Raw genomic sequence first — 20,272 nt, forward strand, 5'->3', positions numbered from 1 at the left:
CCTGTCCCGCTCCACCACAGCTGTAGGGGACACATCAGTAATTCATACTTACCTGTCCCACTCCACCATAGCTGCAGGGGCTACAGGGGACATGTTAGTAATGTATACTTACCTCTCCCGCTCCACCACAGCTGTGGGGGACATGTTAGTAATGTATACTTACCTATCCCGCTCCACCACATCTGCGGGGGACATGTTAGTAATGTATACTTACCTCTCCCGCTCCACCACAACTGTGGGGGACATGTTAGTAATGTATACTTACCTATCCCGCTCCACCACAGCTGCGGGGGACATGTTAGTAATGTATACTTACCTGTCCCACTCCACCACAGCTGCCGGGGCTGCAGGGGAGATGTTATTAATGTATACTTACCTGTCCGGCTCCACCCCAGCTGCTGGGGGCATGTTGTTAATGTATACTTACCTCTCCCGCTCCACCACAGCTGCCGGGGACATTTTAGTAATGTATACTTACCTATCCCGCTCCACCACAGCTGCGGGGGAGATGTTAGTAATGTATACTTACCTGTCCCGCTCCACCCCAGCTGCTGGGGGCATGTTATTAATGTATACTTACCAATCCCATTTCTGGGCGTCCTGATCCACGCTGCTGTCAACATTTGGAAACATCTGATGACACTTGCACAGGAAATGGCCGGTCAGCATGGAGTCTATACTGTCTTTGACAAAAACAGAAAAGTGCAACAGCCACCTGCAAGTGCCAGGACTTACCACATATACTCCCCCCAACGTACACACAATAAAACACTGCTCTAAAGTTTTTTTGTTTTGTTTTCTTAAATGAGGTTCTTATCAAACCATTTTCTGAAATAGAGTCAGAGAGATGGTCCTACACTAACAATGGCCGCTCTTGGGCTCAAGGCCCTATTCCACCAGCAGATCTGACGACAGATTATCTGCCAAAGATTTGAAGCCAAAGCCAGGAACAGACTATAATCAGAGATCAGGTCATACAGGAAAGACTGAGATTTCTCCTCTTTTCAAATCCACTCCTTGGTTTGGCAGATAATCTGTCGTCAGATCTGTTGGTGGAATAGGGCCTTAAGCCTACAACTGGGCATGAAGGATCCAACTAGTCTCCTTTTAAAACGGGATGGAGTGCACAGCCAACAGGAGGCCCCCTCCCCCACATATATTATCCACAGCAGTGTGATCAGTGCTATTGGTGTGCTGGCCATTTTGTGTTCTACTGTCTATGCTGACCGGCCGTTTCTTATAGAAATGGCACATTATCAGATGTTTTCAAAAGCATGACAGCGACAGGGAACCCGCAGCTGTGGTGGAGCGAAACAGGTAAGTATACATTACTAGCATGTCCCCCGCAGCCCCGACAATTGTGGTGGAGCGGGACAGATAAGTATACATTACTAGCATGTCCCCCGCAGCCCTGGCAGTTGTGGTGGAGCGGGACAGGTAAGTATACATTACTAGCATGTCCCCCGCAGCCATGGCAGTTGTGGTGGAGCAGGATAGGTAAGTATACATTACTAGCATGTCCCCCGCAGCCATGGCAGTTGTGGTGGAGCAGGATAGGTAAGTATACATTGAGGGGAGTGACTTACATGGCGGACTGAACAGGTAAGTATACACTATTACTAATATGTCTCCTGCAGCCCCGGCAGCTGTGGTGGAGCAGGACAGATAATTATACATTACTGACATGTCCCCCGCCGCCCCGGTAGCTGTAGTGGAGCGGGACAGGTAAGTATACATTACTAACATGTCCCCTGCAGCCCCGGCAGCATAGCCATTCATGCAAGTTTCCAAGATAACCTCTTAGATGCTGAAGATGCCGTGTATTATGCCAGACTCTCAGTATTCTTCTGTGTTTCCACATATGCATGGAAACACAGCATTGCAGATAATCCCCGCAGCATCACGATGGGGGAGGGGCTTGGTTTCCATACACGTATGCTAGACCTGGCCTAACAAGCCCTGGTGTGAACTCCTAGAAACCACAAGGAATTGTGTGTAAAAGCAGCAAATCCAGCAAACTCAGATCTTTGCTTCCTCTTCCTCTCAGGGCTTTGCTTCCTCTTCCTCTCAGATCTATGCTTCCTCTTCCTCTCAGGGCTTTGCTTCCTCTTCCTCTCAGATCTTTGCTTCCTCTTCCTCTCAGGGCTTTGCTTCCTCTTCCTCTCAGGGCTATGCTTCCTCTTCCTCTCAGGGCTATGCTTCCTCTTCCTCTCAGGGCTATGCTTCCTCTTCCTCTCAGGGCTTTGCTTCCTCTTCCTCTCAGGGCTTTGCTTCCTCTTCCTCTCAGGGCTATGCTTCCTCTTCCTCTCAGGGCTATGCTTCCTCTTCCTCTCAGGGCTATGCTTCCTCTTCCTCTCAGGGCTATGCTTTCTCTTCCTCTCAGGGTTATGCTTCCTCTTCCTCTCAGGGTTATGCTTCCTCTTCCTCTCAGGGCTATGCTTCCTCTTCCTCTCAGGGCTATGCTTCCTCTTCTCAGGGCTATGCTTCCTCTTCCTCTCAGGGCTATGCTTCCTCTTCCTCTCAGGGCTATGCTTCCTCTTCTCAGGGCTTTGCTTCCTCTTCCTCTCAGGGCTATGCTTCCTCTTCCTCTCAGGGCTATGCTTCCTCTTCCTCTCAGGGCTATGCTTCCTCTTCCTCTCAGGGCTATGCTTCCTCTTCCTCTCAGGGTTATGCTTCCTCTTCCTCTCAGGGCTATGCTTCCTCTTCCTCTCAGGGCTATGCTTCCTCTTCCTCTCAGGGCTATGCTTCCTCTTCTCAGGGCTATGCTTCCTCTTCCTCTCAGGGCTATGCTTCCTCTTCTTCTCAGGGCTATGCTTCCTCTTCCTCTCAGGGCTTTGCTTCCTCTTCCTCTCAGGGCTATGCTTCCTCTTCCTCTCAGGGCTATGCTTCCTCTTCCTCTCAGGGCTATGCTTCCTCTTCCTCTCAGGGCTATGCTTCCTCTTCCTCTCAGGGCTATGCTTCCTCTTCCTCTCAGGGCTTTGTTTCCTCTTCCTCTCAGGGCTATGCTTCCTCTTCCTCTCATGGCTATGCTTCCTCTTCCTCTCAGGGCTTTGCTTCCTCTTCCTCTCAGGGCTATGCTTCCTCTTCCTCTCAGAGCTATGCTTCCTCTTCCTCTCAGGGCTATGCTTCCTTTTTCTCTCAGGGCTATGCTTCCTCTTCCTCTCAGGGCTTTGTTTCCTCTTCCTCTCAGGGCTATGCTTCCTCTTCCTCTCAGGGCTATGCTTCCTCTTCCTCTCAGGGCTATGCTTCCTCTTCCTCTCATGGCTATGCTTCCTCTTCCTCTCAGGGCTATGCTTCCTCTTCCTCTCAGGAAAAGCAATATCTTGCCTAAGGGCCCTATTCCACCGGATGATTATCGTTCAGATTATCGTTAAATCGTTCGAATCTAAACGATAATCGTTCGGTTGAAATGCAGTTAACGATTAACGACCGAACGAGAAATCGTTGATCGCTTTATAAGACCTGGATCTATTTTTATCGTTGCTCGTTTGCAAAATGTTCGCAAATCGTTCGCATTGAATAAAACATCGTTCGGTTGTTCGCAATAGATACGAATGCAATAGCGAATAAATAGCGAAGAAAAACGATCGCAATTACGATCATAAGTAATGATTATCGTTCCATGGAAATGAGTGAACGTTTTCAGGTCTTTCGCAATAGCGGTCATTTGAGATCGTTAATCGTTAACGAATATGCAAATGATAATCGTCCGGTGGAATAGGGCCCTTACTCCCAGCCCTTCACTTCTGCCTCCTTATTGTCTCGGACGTATGGAGGAGGGGTACCGCAAAGCAGTCATCACATCTAGGCAAAACCACGGCCACACACAATGATCAGTGACCACCTAATGTTGCCGCGGTAACTTTTTGTGGCCATTGGTTTTCTCTTGTGATGATTACGATGCCGTACCCCTCCCCCGTCCTGGAAGTAAAGATATGGCTTCTCCTCCCCTGGACAATTCCTTTAATTTCCTATGACATTGTACAGCCACTAATATACTCCAGAGCTGCATTCACAATTCTACAAACTTCTGACATAGTCAGTTTCCCTTTGCAGCAGAACGGTGTCTAAATGTACAGAGCAGCTAGAGAGTATTATGGAGAGGCTTTACTTTATATACGGGACCCTGAGGGGACGTTGCTGCCGTCCGTTTCTTTTGACTGTGAGTGGGCAGTATATTGGTGACAAATGTTCTGATAAGATGACGTTGTATTTTCAGAGCCTTGGATTTACTCCGGACTTTGTCCACACAGCGATGGCCCCATATCTGAAGGACCTTCATAAGTCAGGTATCACCATGCTTACATAAGGCTTGATGGATATTCTCGCTATTCTCTGATAATAAATGGTGAAGGAGGTCACAACTACTAGGACCCCACCAATTGCTGCCTGCCACTCTATTCATAAGGCTGTGGGGCCCGGCAGTCAGACCCCTAACAGGGGAGACAGGGTGCAGCCCGGCAGTCAGACCCCTAACAGAGGAGACAGTGTGCGGCCCGGCAGTCAGACCCCTAACAGGGGAGACAGGGTGCAGCCCGGCAGTCAGACCCCTAACAGAGGAGACAGCGTGTGGCCCAGGAGTCAGACCCCTAACAGAGGAGACAGCGTGTGGCCCAGGAGTCAGACCCCTGACAGAGGAGACAGGGTGCGGCCCAGGAGTCAGACCCCTAACAGGGGAGACAGGGTGCAGCCCGGCAGTCAGACCCCTAACAGAGGAGACAGCGTGTGGCCCAGGAGTCAGACCCCTGACAGAGGAGACAGGGTGCGGCCCAGGAGTCAGACCCCTAACAGAGGAGACAGCGTGTGGCCCAGGAGTCAGACCCCTGACAGAGGAGACAGGGTGCGGCCCGGCAGTCAGACCCCTAACAGAGGAGACGGTGTGCGGCCCGGCAGTCAGACCCCTAACAGAGGAGACGGTGTGGGGCCCGGCAGTCAGACCCCTGACAGAGGAGACAGGGTGCGGCCCGGCAGTCAGACCCCTAACAGAGGAGACAGTGTGCGGCCCGGCAGTCAGACCCCTAACAGAGGAGACGGTGTGCGGCCCGGCAGTCAGACCCCTAACAGAGGAGACGGTGTGGGGCCCGGCAGTCAGACCCCTAACAGAGGAGACGGTGTGCGGCCCGGCAGTCAGACCCCTAACAGAGGAGACGGTGTGCGGCCCGGGAGTCAGACCCCTAACAGAGGAGACAGTGTGCGGCCTGGCAGTCAGACCCCTAACAGAGGAGACAGTGTGCTGGATTATATTCTGGAACATTCCGCTGTCTTCAGACATCAGTAGAGAGCTGAGGGGGAGGGTTTGGTAGGGGTAGCCTCTGATAATTAGAAGCTAGCCAGCTCACCACTCCATAGAGCACTGGGATGCTGGACCCACAGGAAACGTCCCCCTACATGTTTCAGCTACAATTATTCCATGATTAGAGGTGTGTATTGCACCTGAAACACGTTGGCATTTTCTTTCTCCTCGCGCTGTCGTTCCCGACTTTGCAGAGTTGATGAGGTAGCAGTGGATTATAATCAGCGGCTTTCTCCCCAGTGTCAGGATGGGACACAGGGACCATCGCCCCTGCAGCTAGACTCTTTATAGTCTATGGGAGTCCTGTAATTCCGCCATTTCAGCAGTTTTCCTGACACCTCCAGCGGTCGCTGTTGCAGGTGGATTCTTATATTGCTAGAACGTCCTGCAGCAGTGTAATGTACTGTTATAAGCTTAATGTGCTTGCTATATCCCGGTCACATTACCCCCAGTGTTCTCCTGATGTATTTCTAGGATTCCCGGCTCCCTGCAGCCGCCACCGACACCTCTGAACCCATCTCAGCAGTGACAGCCGCTCAGCCAATCACTAGGCGAGACAGGAAAGCACCATGGCCAATGATGATGAGCGGCCTGTCACTGCAGAGACTGGTTCAGAGGTGTTGGTGGTGGCTGCAGGGAATCCTAGAAACACGCCAGGTGGACACGGGAGAAGCGTGGACAGGTAAGGAACACAATTGTCAGATTGATGAGATTGACAGCCTTGTTATTTTACCAGGGATTCGTGTTATCAGCAATGCTGGAGGGACTAACCCCATCGCCTGTGCCGCTGCTCTGCAAGAGATTGTGAAGAAGAATGACCTCGATCTAAAAGTCGCCGTAGTGACTGGAGACGACCTGATGAAGCAGGTAAGCCGCCCCATACAGGTCAAACCATCCGGGTATGAAATAATCCCCAGCATGGGGGCAAACGGCTTCTAATCCACCAGCTCCTGTAATGTCGGCTGTGACCGTGCAGTAATAATGGGTTAAGATGCCCGCAGTTCTGTCCATAGTGTACGGTGTGTGCACAGACTAGATCTCCAGAATGCAGGAATCTGTCCCGTCTGTGTGCAAGAGCCCGAGTCACTGGGATAACTCTACACACAGTCATATTAAGGCAGAATATGGCCGTAAAAGACACAAGGCCCAAGACATTACTGTCCCTTATGCCCCCAGATAGTAATAATGTCTCTCCATGCCCCAGATAGTAATAATGCCCCCATACAATAATAATGCCCCTCCATGCCTCCATACAGTAATAATGCCCTGCCATACAATAATAATGCCCCTCCATGCCCCAGATAGTAATAATGCCCCCCATGCCCCCATACAATAATAATGCCCCTCCATGCCTCCATACAGTAATAATGCCCTGCCATACAATAATAATGCCCCTCCATGCCTCCATACAGTAATAATGCCCTGCCATACAATAATAATGCCCCTCCATGCCTCCATACAGTAATAATGCCCCTCCATGCCCCAGATAGTAATAATGCCCCCATACAATAATAATGCCCCTCCATGCCTCCATACAATAATAATGCCCCTCCATGCCTCCATACAGTAATAATGCCCCTCTATACAGTAATAATGCCCCTCCAGGCCTCTATACAATAATAATGCCCCTCCATACAGTAATAATGCCCTGGGCTGGGCGGTATACCGCAAAAATACCGATACCGTCACTGGCGTCGGTTAACCGACTTCAACTTAGCCAGGACGGTAATTGCGGTATTTTTGTATTTTTATGTCCCCGCACCCGTCCTCTCAGAGCCCCCCGCACACACGAGCGGCCCGGCACGAGCGCTGCACGTCATGTGCAAGAACGCCAGTATCGGAGCGGGAGCTGGAGGAGCAACAGGGCCCAGGTGACAATGCCGCCCGCCCCTGTCTGCTCCAAGCGCCCCCCCAGTGCGCGCACCTCTCCGCCCTCTCCTCCCGTCCGGTCAGAGGCCCCGTCCTGCCGCATCTGTCCCGTCCATGCGCCCACCACCCGTCCGGTCCGGCGTCCCAGCACACTGAGGGGAGTACAGGACAGCCGCCCCCAAGTGCTGCTCCTCCACCTTCAGCTCTGACATGGCCGCCTCCCTGCACACACAGGACAACGTGTGCAGCGCTCGCCGGCCGGGGGGCGCTCGGACAGGACTGTGCTGGTCCCCCCTCCCGGACCAGTCTCGTCCACCCGGCCGGCGAGCGCTGCACACGTTGTCCTGTGTGTGCAGGGAGGCGGCCATGTCAGAGCTGAAGGTGGAGGAGCAGCACTTGGGAGCAGCTGACCTGTCATCTCATCCCCTCAGTAACAGTACAGGAGTGTAACATAGGAGGAATAATGGGCTGCAGCAGGCAGGATAACTTATAGCTGTGTGGTATCCTGCCTGCTGCAGCCCATCCATTCCTCCTATGTTACTCTCCTGTACTGTTACTGGGGGGACTGCAGTCATACACCCCTGTCCGCGCCCCTGTATAGTCATACACCCCTGTCCGCCCCCCTGTATAGTTATACACCCCTGTCCTCCTCCCCATACAGTCATACACCCCTGTCCTCCTCCCCATACAGTCATACACCCCTGTCCGCCCCCCTATACAGTCATACACCCCTGTCCTCCTCCCCATACAGTCATGCACCCCTGTCCGCCCCCCTATACAGTCATGCACCCCTGTCCGCCCCCTATACAGTCATGCACCCCTGTCCGCCCCCCTATACAGTCATGCACCCCTGTCCGCCCCCCTATACAGTCATGCACCCCTGTTCGCCCCCCCGTATAGTCATACACCCCTGTCCGCCCCCCCATGTAGTCATACACCCCTGTCCGCCCTCCTATACAGTCATGCACCTCTGTCCGCCCCCCCGTATAGTCATACACCCCTGTCCGCCCCCCCCATATAGTCATACACCCCTGTCTCCCACCCTATACAGTCATACACCCCTGTCCGCCCCCTATACAGTCATGCACCTCTGTCCCCCCCCCCCCCCGTATAGTCATACACCCCTGTCTGCCCCCCTATACAGTCATGCACCCCTGTCCGCCCCCCCATATAGTCATACACCCCTGTCTCCCACCCTATACAGTCATACACCCCTGTCCGCCCCCTATACAGTCATGCACCTCTGTCCGCCCCCCCCCCCCCCCCCCCGTATAGTCATACACCCCTGTCTCCCACCCTATACAGTCATACACCCCTGTCCGCCCCCTATACAGTCATACACCCCTGTCCGCCCCCTATACAGTCATACACCCCTGTCCGCCCCCCCCCCATATAGTCATACACCCCTGTCCGCCCCCCCTATACAGTCATGCACCCCTGTCCGCCCCCCCCCGTATAGTCATGCACCCCTGTCCGCCCCCCCCGTATAGTCATACACCCCTGTCCCCCCTGTATAGTCATGCACCCCTGTCCGCCCCCCCCGTATAGTCATACACCCCTGTCCCCCCTGTATAGTCATACACCCCTGTCCGCCCCCCTATATAGTCATACACCCCTGTCCCCCCTGTATAGTCATACACCCCTGTCCGCCCCCCCCGTATAGTCATACACCCCTGTCCGCCCCCCTATATAGTCATACACCCCTGTCCCCCCTGTATAGTCATGCACCCCTGTCCGCCCCCCCCGTATAGTCATACACCCCTGTCCCCCCTGTATAGTCATACACCCCTGTCCGCCCCCCTATATAGTCATACACCCCTGTCCACCCACCATATAGTCATACACCCCTGTCCGCCCCCCCCGTATAGTCATACACCCCTGTCCCCCCTGTATAGTCATACACCCCTGTCCGCCCCCCTATATAGTCATACACCCCTGTCCACCCACCATATAGTCATACACCCCTGTCCGCCCCCCCCGTATAGTCATACACCCCTGTCCGCCCCCCCTGTGCAGTCATGCACCCCTGTCTGCCCCCCCCCCGTATAGTCATACACCCCTGTCCGCCCCCCCTGTATAGTCATACACCCCTGTCTGCCCCCCCCCCGTATAGTCATTCACCCCTGTCCACCCCCCCTGTACAGTCATACACCCCTGTCCACCCCGCCCCACCTGTACAGTCATACACCCCTGTCCACCCCGCCCCCCCCTGTACAGTCATACACCACTGTCTACCCGTCCTCCCTGTATAGTCATACACCCCTGTCCACCCCGCCCCCACGTATAGTCATAAACCCCTATCCCCCCGTATAGTCATACAACCCTATCCCCGCCATATAGTCATACACCCCTGTCTGCCCCCCCACATATAGTTATACACCCGTCTGCCCCCCCTGTATAGTCATACACCCCTATCCGCCCCCTTTATAGTCATACACCCCTATCCCTATGTACTCCCATGTATAGTCATACACCCCTATCCGCCCCTACTCCTATGTGCCCCCTGTATAGTCATACACCCCTATGTACTCCCATGTATAGTCATACACCCCTATCCGCCCCTACCCCTATGTGCCCCCTGTATAGTCATACACCCCTATCCCTATGTACCTCCTGTATAGTAATACATCCCAATCCATCCCCCCCCCCATATAGTCATATGCACCTATCCCCCCCCCCCCCATATAGTTATATACATGTATTCCTATATGACCCCCTGTGTATACACATCCTGTGGAGGCTGTATACCTGTATATACACATCCAGGTCTCTGCTGAGACCCCCTAATAATGACAAATAGTCAATTATCATTATTACTAACCATGGGTTGCTGCTCAGTTCTTTTTTTACTTTTTCTAATCAAAATATCGCCAGTTTGGCATGGAAAGTGGGTGTGGTTTGCAAAAAGGGGCGTGTCATAATTATCATTGAATTATCGTTACCGCTGCTACATGTGCGATAAACCGCGATATTGATTTAGGCCCATATCGCCCAGCCCTATGCCCTGCCATACAATAATAATGCCCCTCTATGCCTCCTTACAGTAATAATGCCCCTCCAGGCCTCTATACAATAATAATGCCCCCCCCATACAATAATAATGCCCCTCTATGCCTCCTTACAGTAATAATGCCCCTCCATGCCTCCTTACAGTAATAATGCCCCTCCAGGCCTCTATACAATAATAATGCCCCCCCCATACAATAATAATGCCCCTCCATGCCCCCATACAATAATAAAGCTGATACTTACCTAGCTCAGGCTCCCAGGAGGAATTCAGCGTCGCTGTCAGGGAGGGGATCCGCAGGGCGCACAATGACGTCATACAGTGTGGGCGTGTCTCCCTGCAGGCGGATGTAGTGCCTGAGGCCTACGAGTGATTGGCAGAGAAGGGGACCGAAGCCCCAGAATGAGGGGCAAATTAGCCTAATATTAGGAGCTCATTTACATACAGCCGGGGCACCGCAGCGATATAGTAGGGGTCCCTCTGCTCTATTAGAGCCCATCAGCAAGGTAAAGAAAAGCTATTTTTTTATTTTTCAGCAGTATTTTTCCTTTTTTGTATGAATCTAGCCTTCAGCATGGGAGAGTTATCTGCCCGATCAGTCAGATCAGTAATAGGATCAGCGATCAGCCGGAAAACGAGCAAACTTCCTAAATGCTTCGAAGTGTGGAAAATAATCTATCAGCTGCATGTAATGGGGGATATGCTGCCGACCGCATGTAATAGGGGATATGCTGCCAACCGCATGTAATAGGGGATATGCTGCCAACCGCATGTAATAGGGGATATGCTGCCAACCGCATGTAATAGGGGATATGCTGCCGACCGCATGTAATAGGGGATATGCTGCCGACCGCATGTAATAGGGGATATGCTGCCGACCGCATGTAATAGGGGATATGCTGCCAACCGCATGTAATAGGGGATATGCTGCCGACCGCATGTAATAGGGGATATGCTGCCGACCGCATGTAATAGGGGATATGCTGCCGACCGCATGTAATAGGGGATATGCTGCCGACCGCATGTAATAGGGGATATGCTGCCGACCGCATGTAATAGGGGATATGCTGCCGATCGCATGTAATAGGGGATATGCTGCTGACCGCATGTAATAAGTGATATGCTGCCAACCACATGTAATAGGGGATATGCTGCCGACCCCATGTGATAGGGGATATGCTGCCGACCGCATGTAATAGGGGATATGCTGCCGACCACATGTGATAGGGGATATGCTGCCGACCGCATGTAATAGGAGATATGCTGCCGACAGCATGTAATGGGGGATATGCTGTGGACCACATGTAATAGGAGATATGCTGCCGACCGCATGTAATAGGAGATATGCTGCCGACAGCATGTAATCGGGGATATGCTGCTTACCGCATGTAATAGGAGATATGCTGCCGACAGCATGTAATAAGGGATATGCTGTGGACCACATGTGATAGGGGATATGCTGCCGTTTGCATGTAATGGGGGATATGCTGTGGACCACATGTAATAGTGGATATGCTACCGACCGCATGTAATAGGGGATATGCTGCCGACCGCATGTAATAGGGGATATGCTGCCGACCGCATGTAATGGGGATATGCTGTGGACCACATGTAATAGGGGATATGCTGCCAATCGCATGTAATAGGGGATATGCTGTGGACCACATGTAATAGGGGATATGCTGCCGATCGCATGTAATAGGGGGTATGCTGCCGACCGCATGTAATGGGAGATATTCTGTGGACCACATGTAATAGGGGATATGCTGCCGATCGCATGTAATAGGGGATATGCTGCTGACCGCATGTAATAAGGGATATGCTGCCAACCACATGTAATAGGGGATATGCTGCCGACCCCATGTGATAGGGGATATGCTGCCGACCGCATGTAATAGGGGATATGCTGCCGACCACATGTGATAGGGGATATGCTGCTGACCACATGTGATAGGGGATATGCTGCCGACCGCGTGTAATAGGAGATATGCTGCCGACAGCATGTAATGGTGGATATGCTGTGGACCACATGTAATAGGGGATATGCTGCCGACCGCATGTAATAGGAGATATGCTGCCGACAGCATGTAATAAGGGATATGCTGTGGACCACATGTGATAGGGGATATGCTGCCATTTGCATGTAATGGGGGATATGCTGTGGACCACATGTAATAGTGGATATGCTACCGCCCGCATGTAATAGGGGATATGCTGCCGACCGCATGTAATAGGGGATATGCTGCCGACCGCATGTAATGGGGGATATGCTGCCGACAGCATGTAATAAGGGATATGCTGTGGACCACATGTTATAGGGGATATGCTGCCGTTTGCATGAAATGGGGGATATGCTGTGGACCACATGTAATAGTGGATATGCTACCGACCGCTTGTAATAGGGGATATGCTGCCGACCGCATGTAATGGGGTATATGCTGTGGACCACATGTAATAGGGGATATGCTGCCAATCGCATGTAATAGGGGATATGCTGTGGACCACATGTAATAGGGGATATGCTGCCGATCGCATGTAATAGGGGGTATGCTGCCGACCGCATGTAATGGGAGATATTCTGTGGACCACATGTAATAGGGGATATGCTGCCGATCGCATGTAATAGGGGATATGCTGCTGACCGCATGTAATAAGGGATATGCTGCCGACCGCATGTAATAGGGGATATGCTGCTGACCGCATGTAATAAGGGATATGCTGCCAACCACATGTAATAGGGGATATGCTGCCGACCCCATGTGATAGGGGATATGCTGCCGACCGCATGTAATAGGGGATATGCTGCCGACCGCATGTAATAGGGGATATGCTGCCGACCACATGTGATAGGGGATATGCTGCCGACCACATGTGATAGGGGATATGCTGCCGACCGCATGTAATAGGAGATATGCTGCCGACAGCATGTAATGGGGGATATACTGTGGACCACATGTAATAGGGGATATGCTGCCGACCGCATGTAATAGGAGATATGCTGCCGACAGCATGTAATCGGGGATATGCTGTGGACCACATGTAATAGGGGATATGCTGCTGACCGCATGTAATAGGAGAAATGCTGCCGACAGCATGTAATGGGGGATATGCTGTGGACCACATGTAATAGGGGATATGCTGCCGACCGCATGTAATAGGAGATATGCTGCCGACAGCATGTAATAAGGGATATGCTGTGGACCACATGTAATAGGGGATATGCTGCTGACCGCATGTAATGGGAGATATGCTGCCGACAGCATGTAATAGGAGATATGCTGTGGACCACATGTGATAGGGGATATGCTGCCATTTGCATGTAATGGGGGATATGCTGCCAATCGCATGTAATAGGGGATATGCTGTGGACCACATGTAATAGTGGATATGCTACCGACCGCATGTAATAGGGGATATGCTGCCGACCGCATGTAATAGGGGATATGCTGCTGACCACATGTGATAGGGGATATGCTGCTGACCACATGTGATAGGGGATATGCTGCCGACCGCGTGTAATAGGAGATATGCTGCCGACCGCATGTAATAGGGGATATGCTGCCGACCGCATGTAATAGGGGATATGCTGCCGACCGCATGTAATGGGGGATATGCTGTGGACCACATGTAATAGGGGATATGCTGCCAATCGCATGTAATAGGGGATATGCTGTGGACCACATGTAATAGGGGATATGCTGCCGATCACATGTAATAGGGGGTATGCTGCCGACCGCATGTAATGGGAGATATTCTGTGGACCACATGTAATAGGGGATATGCTGCCGATCGCATGTAATAGGGGATATGCTGCTGACCGCATGTAATAAGGGATATGCTGCCGACCCCATGTGATAGGGGATATGCTGCCGACCGCATGTAATAGGGGATATGCTGCCGACCACATGTGATAGGGGATATGCTGCCGACCACGTGTAATAGGAGATATGCTGCCGACAGCATATAATGGTGGATATGCTGTGGACCACATGTAATAGGGTATATGCTGCCGATCGCATGTAATGGGGGATATGCTGTGGACCACATGTAATAGTGGATATGCTACCGACCGCATGTAATAGGGGATATGCTGCCGACCGCATGTAATAGGGGATATGCTGCCGACCGCATGTAATGGGGGATATGCTGTGGACCACATGTAATAGGGGATATGCTGCCAATCGCATGTAATAGGGGATATGCTGTGGACCACATGTAATAGGGGATATGCTGCCAATCGCATGTAATAGGGGATATGCTGTGGACCACATGTAATAGGGGATATGCTGCCGATCGCATGTAATAGGGGATATGCTGCTGACCGCATGTAATAAGGGATATTCTGCCGACCGCATTTAATAGGGGATATGCTGCTGACCGCATGTAATAAGGGATATGCTGCCAACCACATGTAATAAGGGATATGCTGCCGACCCCATGTGATAGGGGATATGCTGCCGACCGCATGTAATAGGGGATATGCTGCCGACCACATGTGATAGGGGATATGCTGCCGACCGCGTGTAATAGGAGATATGCTGCCGACAGCATGTAATGGTGGATATGCTGTGGACCACATGTAATAGGGGATATGCTGCCGATCGCATGTAATAGGGGATATGCTGCCGACCGCATGTAATAGGGGATATGCTGCCGACCGCATGTAATGGGGGATATGTTGCCGACAGCATGTAATAAGGGATATGCTGTGGACCACATGTGATAGGGGATATGCTGCCATTTGCATGTAATGGGGGATATGCTGTGGACCACATGTAATAGTGGATATGCTACCGCCCGCATGTAATAGGGGATATGCTGCCGATCGCATGTAATAGGGGATATGCTGCTGACCGCATGTAATAAGGGATATTCTGCCGACCGCATTTAATAGGGGATATGCTGCTGACCGCATGTAATAAGGGATATGCTGCCAACCACATGTAATAAGGGATATGCTGCCGACCCCATGTGATAGGGGATATGCTGCCGACCGCATGTAATAGGGGATATGCTGCCGACCACATGTGATAGGGGATATGCTGCCGACCGCGTGTAATAGGAGATATGCTGCCGACAGCATGTAATGGTGGATATGCTGTGGACCACATGTAATAGGGGATATGCTGCCGATCGCATGTAATAGGGGATATGCTGCCGACCGCATGTAATAGGGGATATGCTGCCGACCGCATGTAATGGGGGATATGCTGCCGACAGCATGTAATAAGGGATATGCTGTGGACCACATGTGATAGGGGATATGCTGCCATTTGCATGTAATGGGGGATATGCTGTGGACCACATGTAATAGTGGATATGCTACCGCCCGCATGTAATAGGGGATATGCTGCCGACCTCATGTAATAGGGGATATGCTGCCGACCGCATGTAATGGGGGATATGCTGTGGACCACATGTAATAAGGGATATGCTGTGGACCACATGTTATAGGGGATATGCTGCTGTTTGCATGTAATGGGGGATATGCTGTGGACCACATGTAATAGGGGATATGCTGCCAATCGCATGTAATAGGGGATATGCTGTGGACCACCTGTAATAGGGGATATGCTGCCGATTGCATGTAATAGGGGGTATGCTGCCGACCGCATGTAATGGGAGATATTCTGTGGACCACATGTAATAGGGGATATGCTGCCGATCGCATGTAATAGGGGATATGCTGCTGACCGCATGTAATAAGGGATATGCTGCCGACCGCATGTAATAGGGGATATGCTGCTGACCGCATGTAATAAGGGATATGCTGCCGACCGCATGTAATAGGGGATATGCTGCTGACCGCATGTAATAAGGGATATGCTGCTGACCGCATGTAATAGGGGATATGCTGCCGACCCCATGTGATAGGGGATATGCTGCCGACCGCATGTAATAGGGGATATGCTGCCGACCACATGTGATAGGGGATATGCTGCCAACCACATGTGATAGGGGATATGCTGCCATTTGCATGTAATGGGGGATATGCTGTGGACCACATGTAATAGTGGATATGCTACCGACCGCATGTAATAGGGGATATGCTGCCGACCGCATGTAATAGGGGATATGCTGCCGACCGCATGTAATGGGGGATATGCTGCCGACCGCATGTAATGGGGGATATGCTGTGGACCACATGTAATAGGGGATATGCTGCCAATCGCATGTAATAGGGGATATGCTGTGGACCACATGTAATAGGGGATATGCTGCCGACCGCATGTAATAGGAGATATGCTGCCATTTGCATGTAATGGGGGATATGCTGTGGACCACATGTAATAGTGGATATGCTACCGACCGCATGTAATAGGGGATATGCTGCCGACCGCATGTAATAGGGGATATGCTTCCGACCGCATGTAATAGGGGATATGCTGTGGACCACATGTAATGGGGGATATGCTGTGGACCACATGTAATAGTGGATATGCTACCGACCGCATGTAATAGGGGATATGCTTCCGACCGCATGTAATGGGGGATATGCTGTGGACCACATGTAATTGAGGATATGCTGCCAATCGCATGTAATAGGGGATATGCTGTGGACCACTTGTAATAGGGGATATGCTGCCGATCGCATGTAATAGAGGGTATGCTGCCGACCGCATGTAATGGGAGATATTCTGTGGACCACATGTAATAGGGGATATGCTGCCGATCGCATGTAATAGGGGATATGCTGCCGATCGCATGTAATAGGGGATATGCTGCCGACAACAGCATGTAATAAGGGATATGCTGCTGACCACATGTAATAGGGGAAATGCTTCCAACAGCATGTAATAGGGAATATGCTGGCGACCGCATGTAATGGCATCGGCTATAGAGAGGGGATGGACGGTAATGGCAACGGCTATAGAGAGGGGATGGACGGTAATGGCAGCGGCTATAGTGAGGGGATGGAGGTAATGGCAGCGGCTATAGTGAGGGGATGGACGGTAATGGCACCGGCTATAGAGAGGGGATGGACGGTAATGGCACCACCTATAGAGAGGGGATGGACGGTAATGGCAGCGGCTATAGAGAGGGGATGGACGGTAATGGCAGCGGCTATAGAGAGGGGATGGACGGTAATGGCACCGGCTATAGAGAGGGGATGGACGGTAACTGGCACCGGCTATAGAGAGGGGATGGACGGTAATGGCACCGGCTATAGAGAGGGGAGGGACGGTAATGGCACCGCCTATAGAGAGGGGATGGACGGTAATGGCACCGCCTATAGAGAGGGGATGGACGGTAATGACACCGCCTATAGAGAGGGGATGGATGGTAATGGCACCGCCTATAGAGAGGGGATGGACAGTAATGGCACCGCCTATAGAGAGGGGATGGACGGTAATGGCAGCGGCTATAGAGAGGGGATGGACGGTAATGGCAGCGGCTATAGAGAGGGGATGGACGGTAATGGCAGCAGCTATAGTGAGGGGATGGACGGTAATGGCACCGGCTATAGAGAGGGGATGGACGGTAATGGCAGCGGCTATAGTGAGGGGATGGACGGTAATGGCACCGGCTATAGAGAGGGGATGGCCGGTAATGGCACCGCCTATAGAGAGGGAATGTACTGTAATGGCACCGCCTATAGAGAGGGGATGGACGATAATGACACCGGCTATAGAGAGGGGATGGACGGTAATGGCACCGGCTATAGAGAGTGGATGGACGGTAATGGCACCGGCTATAGAGAGGGGATGGACGGCAATGGCAGCGCCTATAGAGAGGGGATGGACGGTAATGGCACCGGCTATAGAGAGGGGATGGACGGTAATGACACCGCCTACAGAGAGTGGATGGACGGTAATGGCACCGGCTCTAGAGAGGGGATGGACGGTAATGGCAGCGGCTATAGTGAGGGGATGGACGGCAATGGCACCGCCTACAGAGAGTGGATGGACGGTAATGGCACCGGATATAGAGAGTGGATGGACGGTAATGGCACCGGCTATAGAGAGTGGATGGACGGTAATGGCACCGGCTATAGAGAGGGGATGGACGGCAATGGCAGCGCCTATAGAGAGGGGATGGACGGTAATGGCACCGGCTATAGAGAGGGGATGGACGGTAATGGCACCGCCTACAGAGAGTGGATGGACGGTAATGGCACCGGCTATAGAGAGGGGATGGACGGTAATGGCACCGGCTATAGAGAGTGGATGGACGGTAATGGCACCGGCTATAGAGAGGGGATGGACGGCAATGGCAGTGCCTATAGAGAGGGGATGGACGGTAATGGCACCGGCTATAGAGAGTGGATGGACGGTAATGGCACCGCCTACAGAGAGTGGATGGACGGTAATGGCACCGGCTCTAGAGAGGGGATGGACGGTAATGGCACCGGCTATAGAGAGGGGATGGACGGTAATGGCAGCAGCTATAGAGAGGGGATGTACGGTAATGGCACCGCCTACAGAGAGTGGATGGACGGTAATGGCACCGGCTATAGAGAGTGGATGGACGGTAATGGCACCGGCTATAGAGAGGGGATGGACGGTAATGGCACCGGCTATAGAGAGTGGATGGACGGTAATGGCACCGGCTTTAGAGAGGGGATGGACGGTATTGCAGCGGCTACAGAGAGGGGATGGACGGTAATGGCACCGCCTACAGAGAGTGGATGGACGGTAATGGCACCGGCTATAGAGAGGGGATGGACGGTAATGGCACCGCCTACAGAGAGTGGATGGACGGTAATGGCACCGCCTATAGAGAGGGAATGGACGGTAATGGCAGCGGCTATAGAGAGGGGATGGACGGTAATGGCACCGGCTATAGAGAGGGGATGTACGGTAATGGCAGCGGCTATAGAGAGGGGATGGACGGTAATGGCACCGGCTATAGAGAGGGGATGGACGGTAATGGCACCGCCTATAGAGAGGGGATGGACAGTAATGGCACCGCCTATAGAGAGGGGATGGACGGTAATGGCAGCGGCTATAGAGAGGGGATGGACGGTAATGGCAGCGGCTATAGAGAGGGGATGGACGGTAATGGCAGCAGCTATAGTGAGGGGATGGACGGTAATGGCACCGGCTATAGAGAGGGGATGGACGGTAATGGCAGCGGCTATAGTGAGGGGATGGACGGTAATGGCACCGGCTATAGAGAGGGGATGGCCGGTAATGGCACCGCCTATAGAGAGGGAATGTACTGTAATGGCACCGCCTATAGAGAGGGGATGGACGATAATGACACCGGCTATAGAGAGGGGATGGACGGTAATGGCACCGGCTATAGAGAGTGGATGGACGGTAATGGCACCGGCTATAGAGAGGGGATGGACGGCAATGGCACCGGCTATAGAGAGGGGATGGACGGTAATGACACCGCCTACAGAGAGTGGATGGACGGTAATGGCACCGGCTCTAGAGAGGGGATGGACGGTAATGGCACCGGCTATAGTGAGGGGATGGACGGCAATGGCACCGCCTACAGAGAGTGGATGGACGGTAATGGCACCGGATATAGAGAGTGGATGGACGGTAATGGCACCGGCTATAGAGAGTGGATGGACGGTAATGGCACCGGCTATAGAGAGGGGATGGACGGCAATGGCAGCGCCTATAGAGAGGGGATGGACGGCAATGGCACCGGCTATAGAGAGGGGATGGACGGTAATGGCACCGCCTACAGAGAGTGGATGGACGGTAATGGCACCGGCTATAGAGAGGGGATGGACGGTAATGGCACCGGCTATAGAGAGTGGATGGACGGTAATGGCACCGGCTATAGAGAGGGGATGGACGGCAATGGCAGTGCCTATAGAGAGGGGATGGACGGTAATGGCACCGGCTATAGAGAGTGGATGGACGGTAATGGCACCGCCTACAGAGAGTGGATGGACGGTAATGGCACCGACTCTAGAGAGGGGATGGACGGTAATGGCACCGGCTATAGAGAGGGGATGGACGGTAATGGCAGCAGCTATAGAGAGGGGATGTACGGTAATGGCACCACCTACAGAGAGTGGATGGACGGTAATGGCACCGGCTATAGAGAGTGGATGGACGGTAATGGCAGCGGCTATAGAGAGGGGATGGACGGTAATGGCACCGGCTATAGAGAGTGGATGGACGGTAATGGCACCGGCT

At 52.4% G+C, this 20,272-nt stretch overlaps 1 protein-coding gene across 1 annotated transcript in view; it reads left to right on the forward strand.

Moving 5' to 3' along the window:
• The window catches only part of LOC138797917 (uncharacterized), a 199,809-nt gene that overhangs the window by 25,290 nt on the left and 154,247 nt on the right, over positions 1 to 20,272 (forward strand). The window contains exons 4-5 of the mRNA XM_069978720.1: positions 4,220 to 4,289; positions 6,030 to 6,160. Of these exons, the coding sequence (XP_069834821.1) occupies positions 4,220 to 4,289; positions 6,030 to 6,160 (201 nt within the window). The remainder of the gene's footprint in view (positions 1 to 4,219; positions 4,290 to 6,029; positions 6,161 to 20,272) is intronic.

Source organism: Dendropsophus ebraccatus, chromosome 7 (assembly GCF_027789765.1).
Source record: "Dendropsophus ebraccatus isolate aDenEbr1 chromosome 7, aDenEbr1.pat, whole genome shotgun sequence".
Taxonomy (NCBI): Eukaryota; Metazoa; Chordata; class Amphibia; order Anura; family Hylidae; genus Dendropsophus; species Dendropsophus ebraccatus.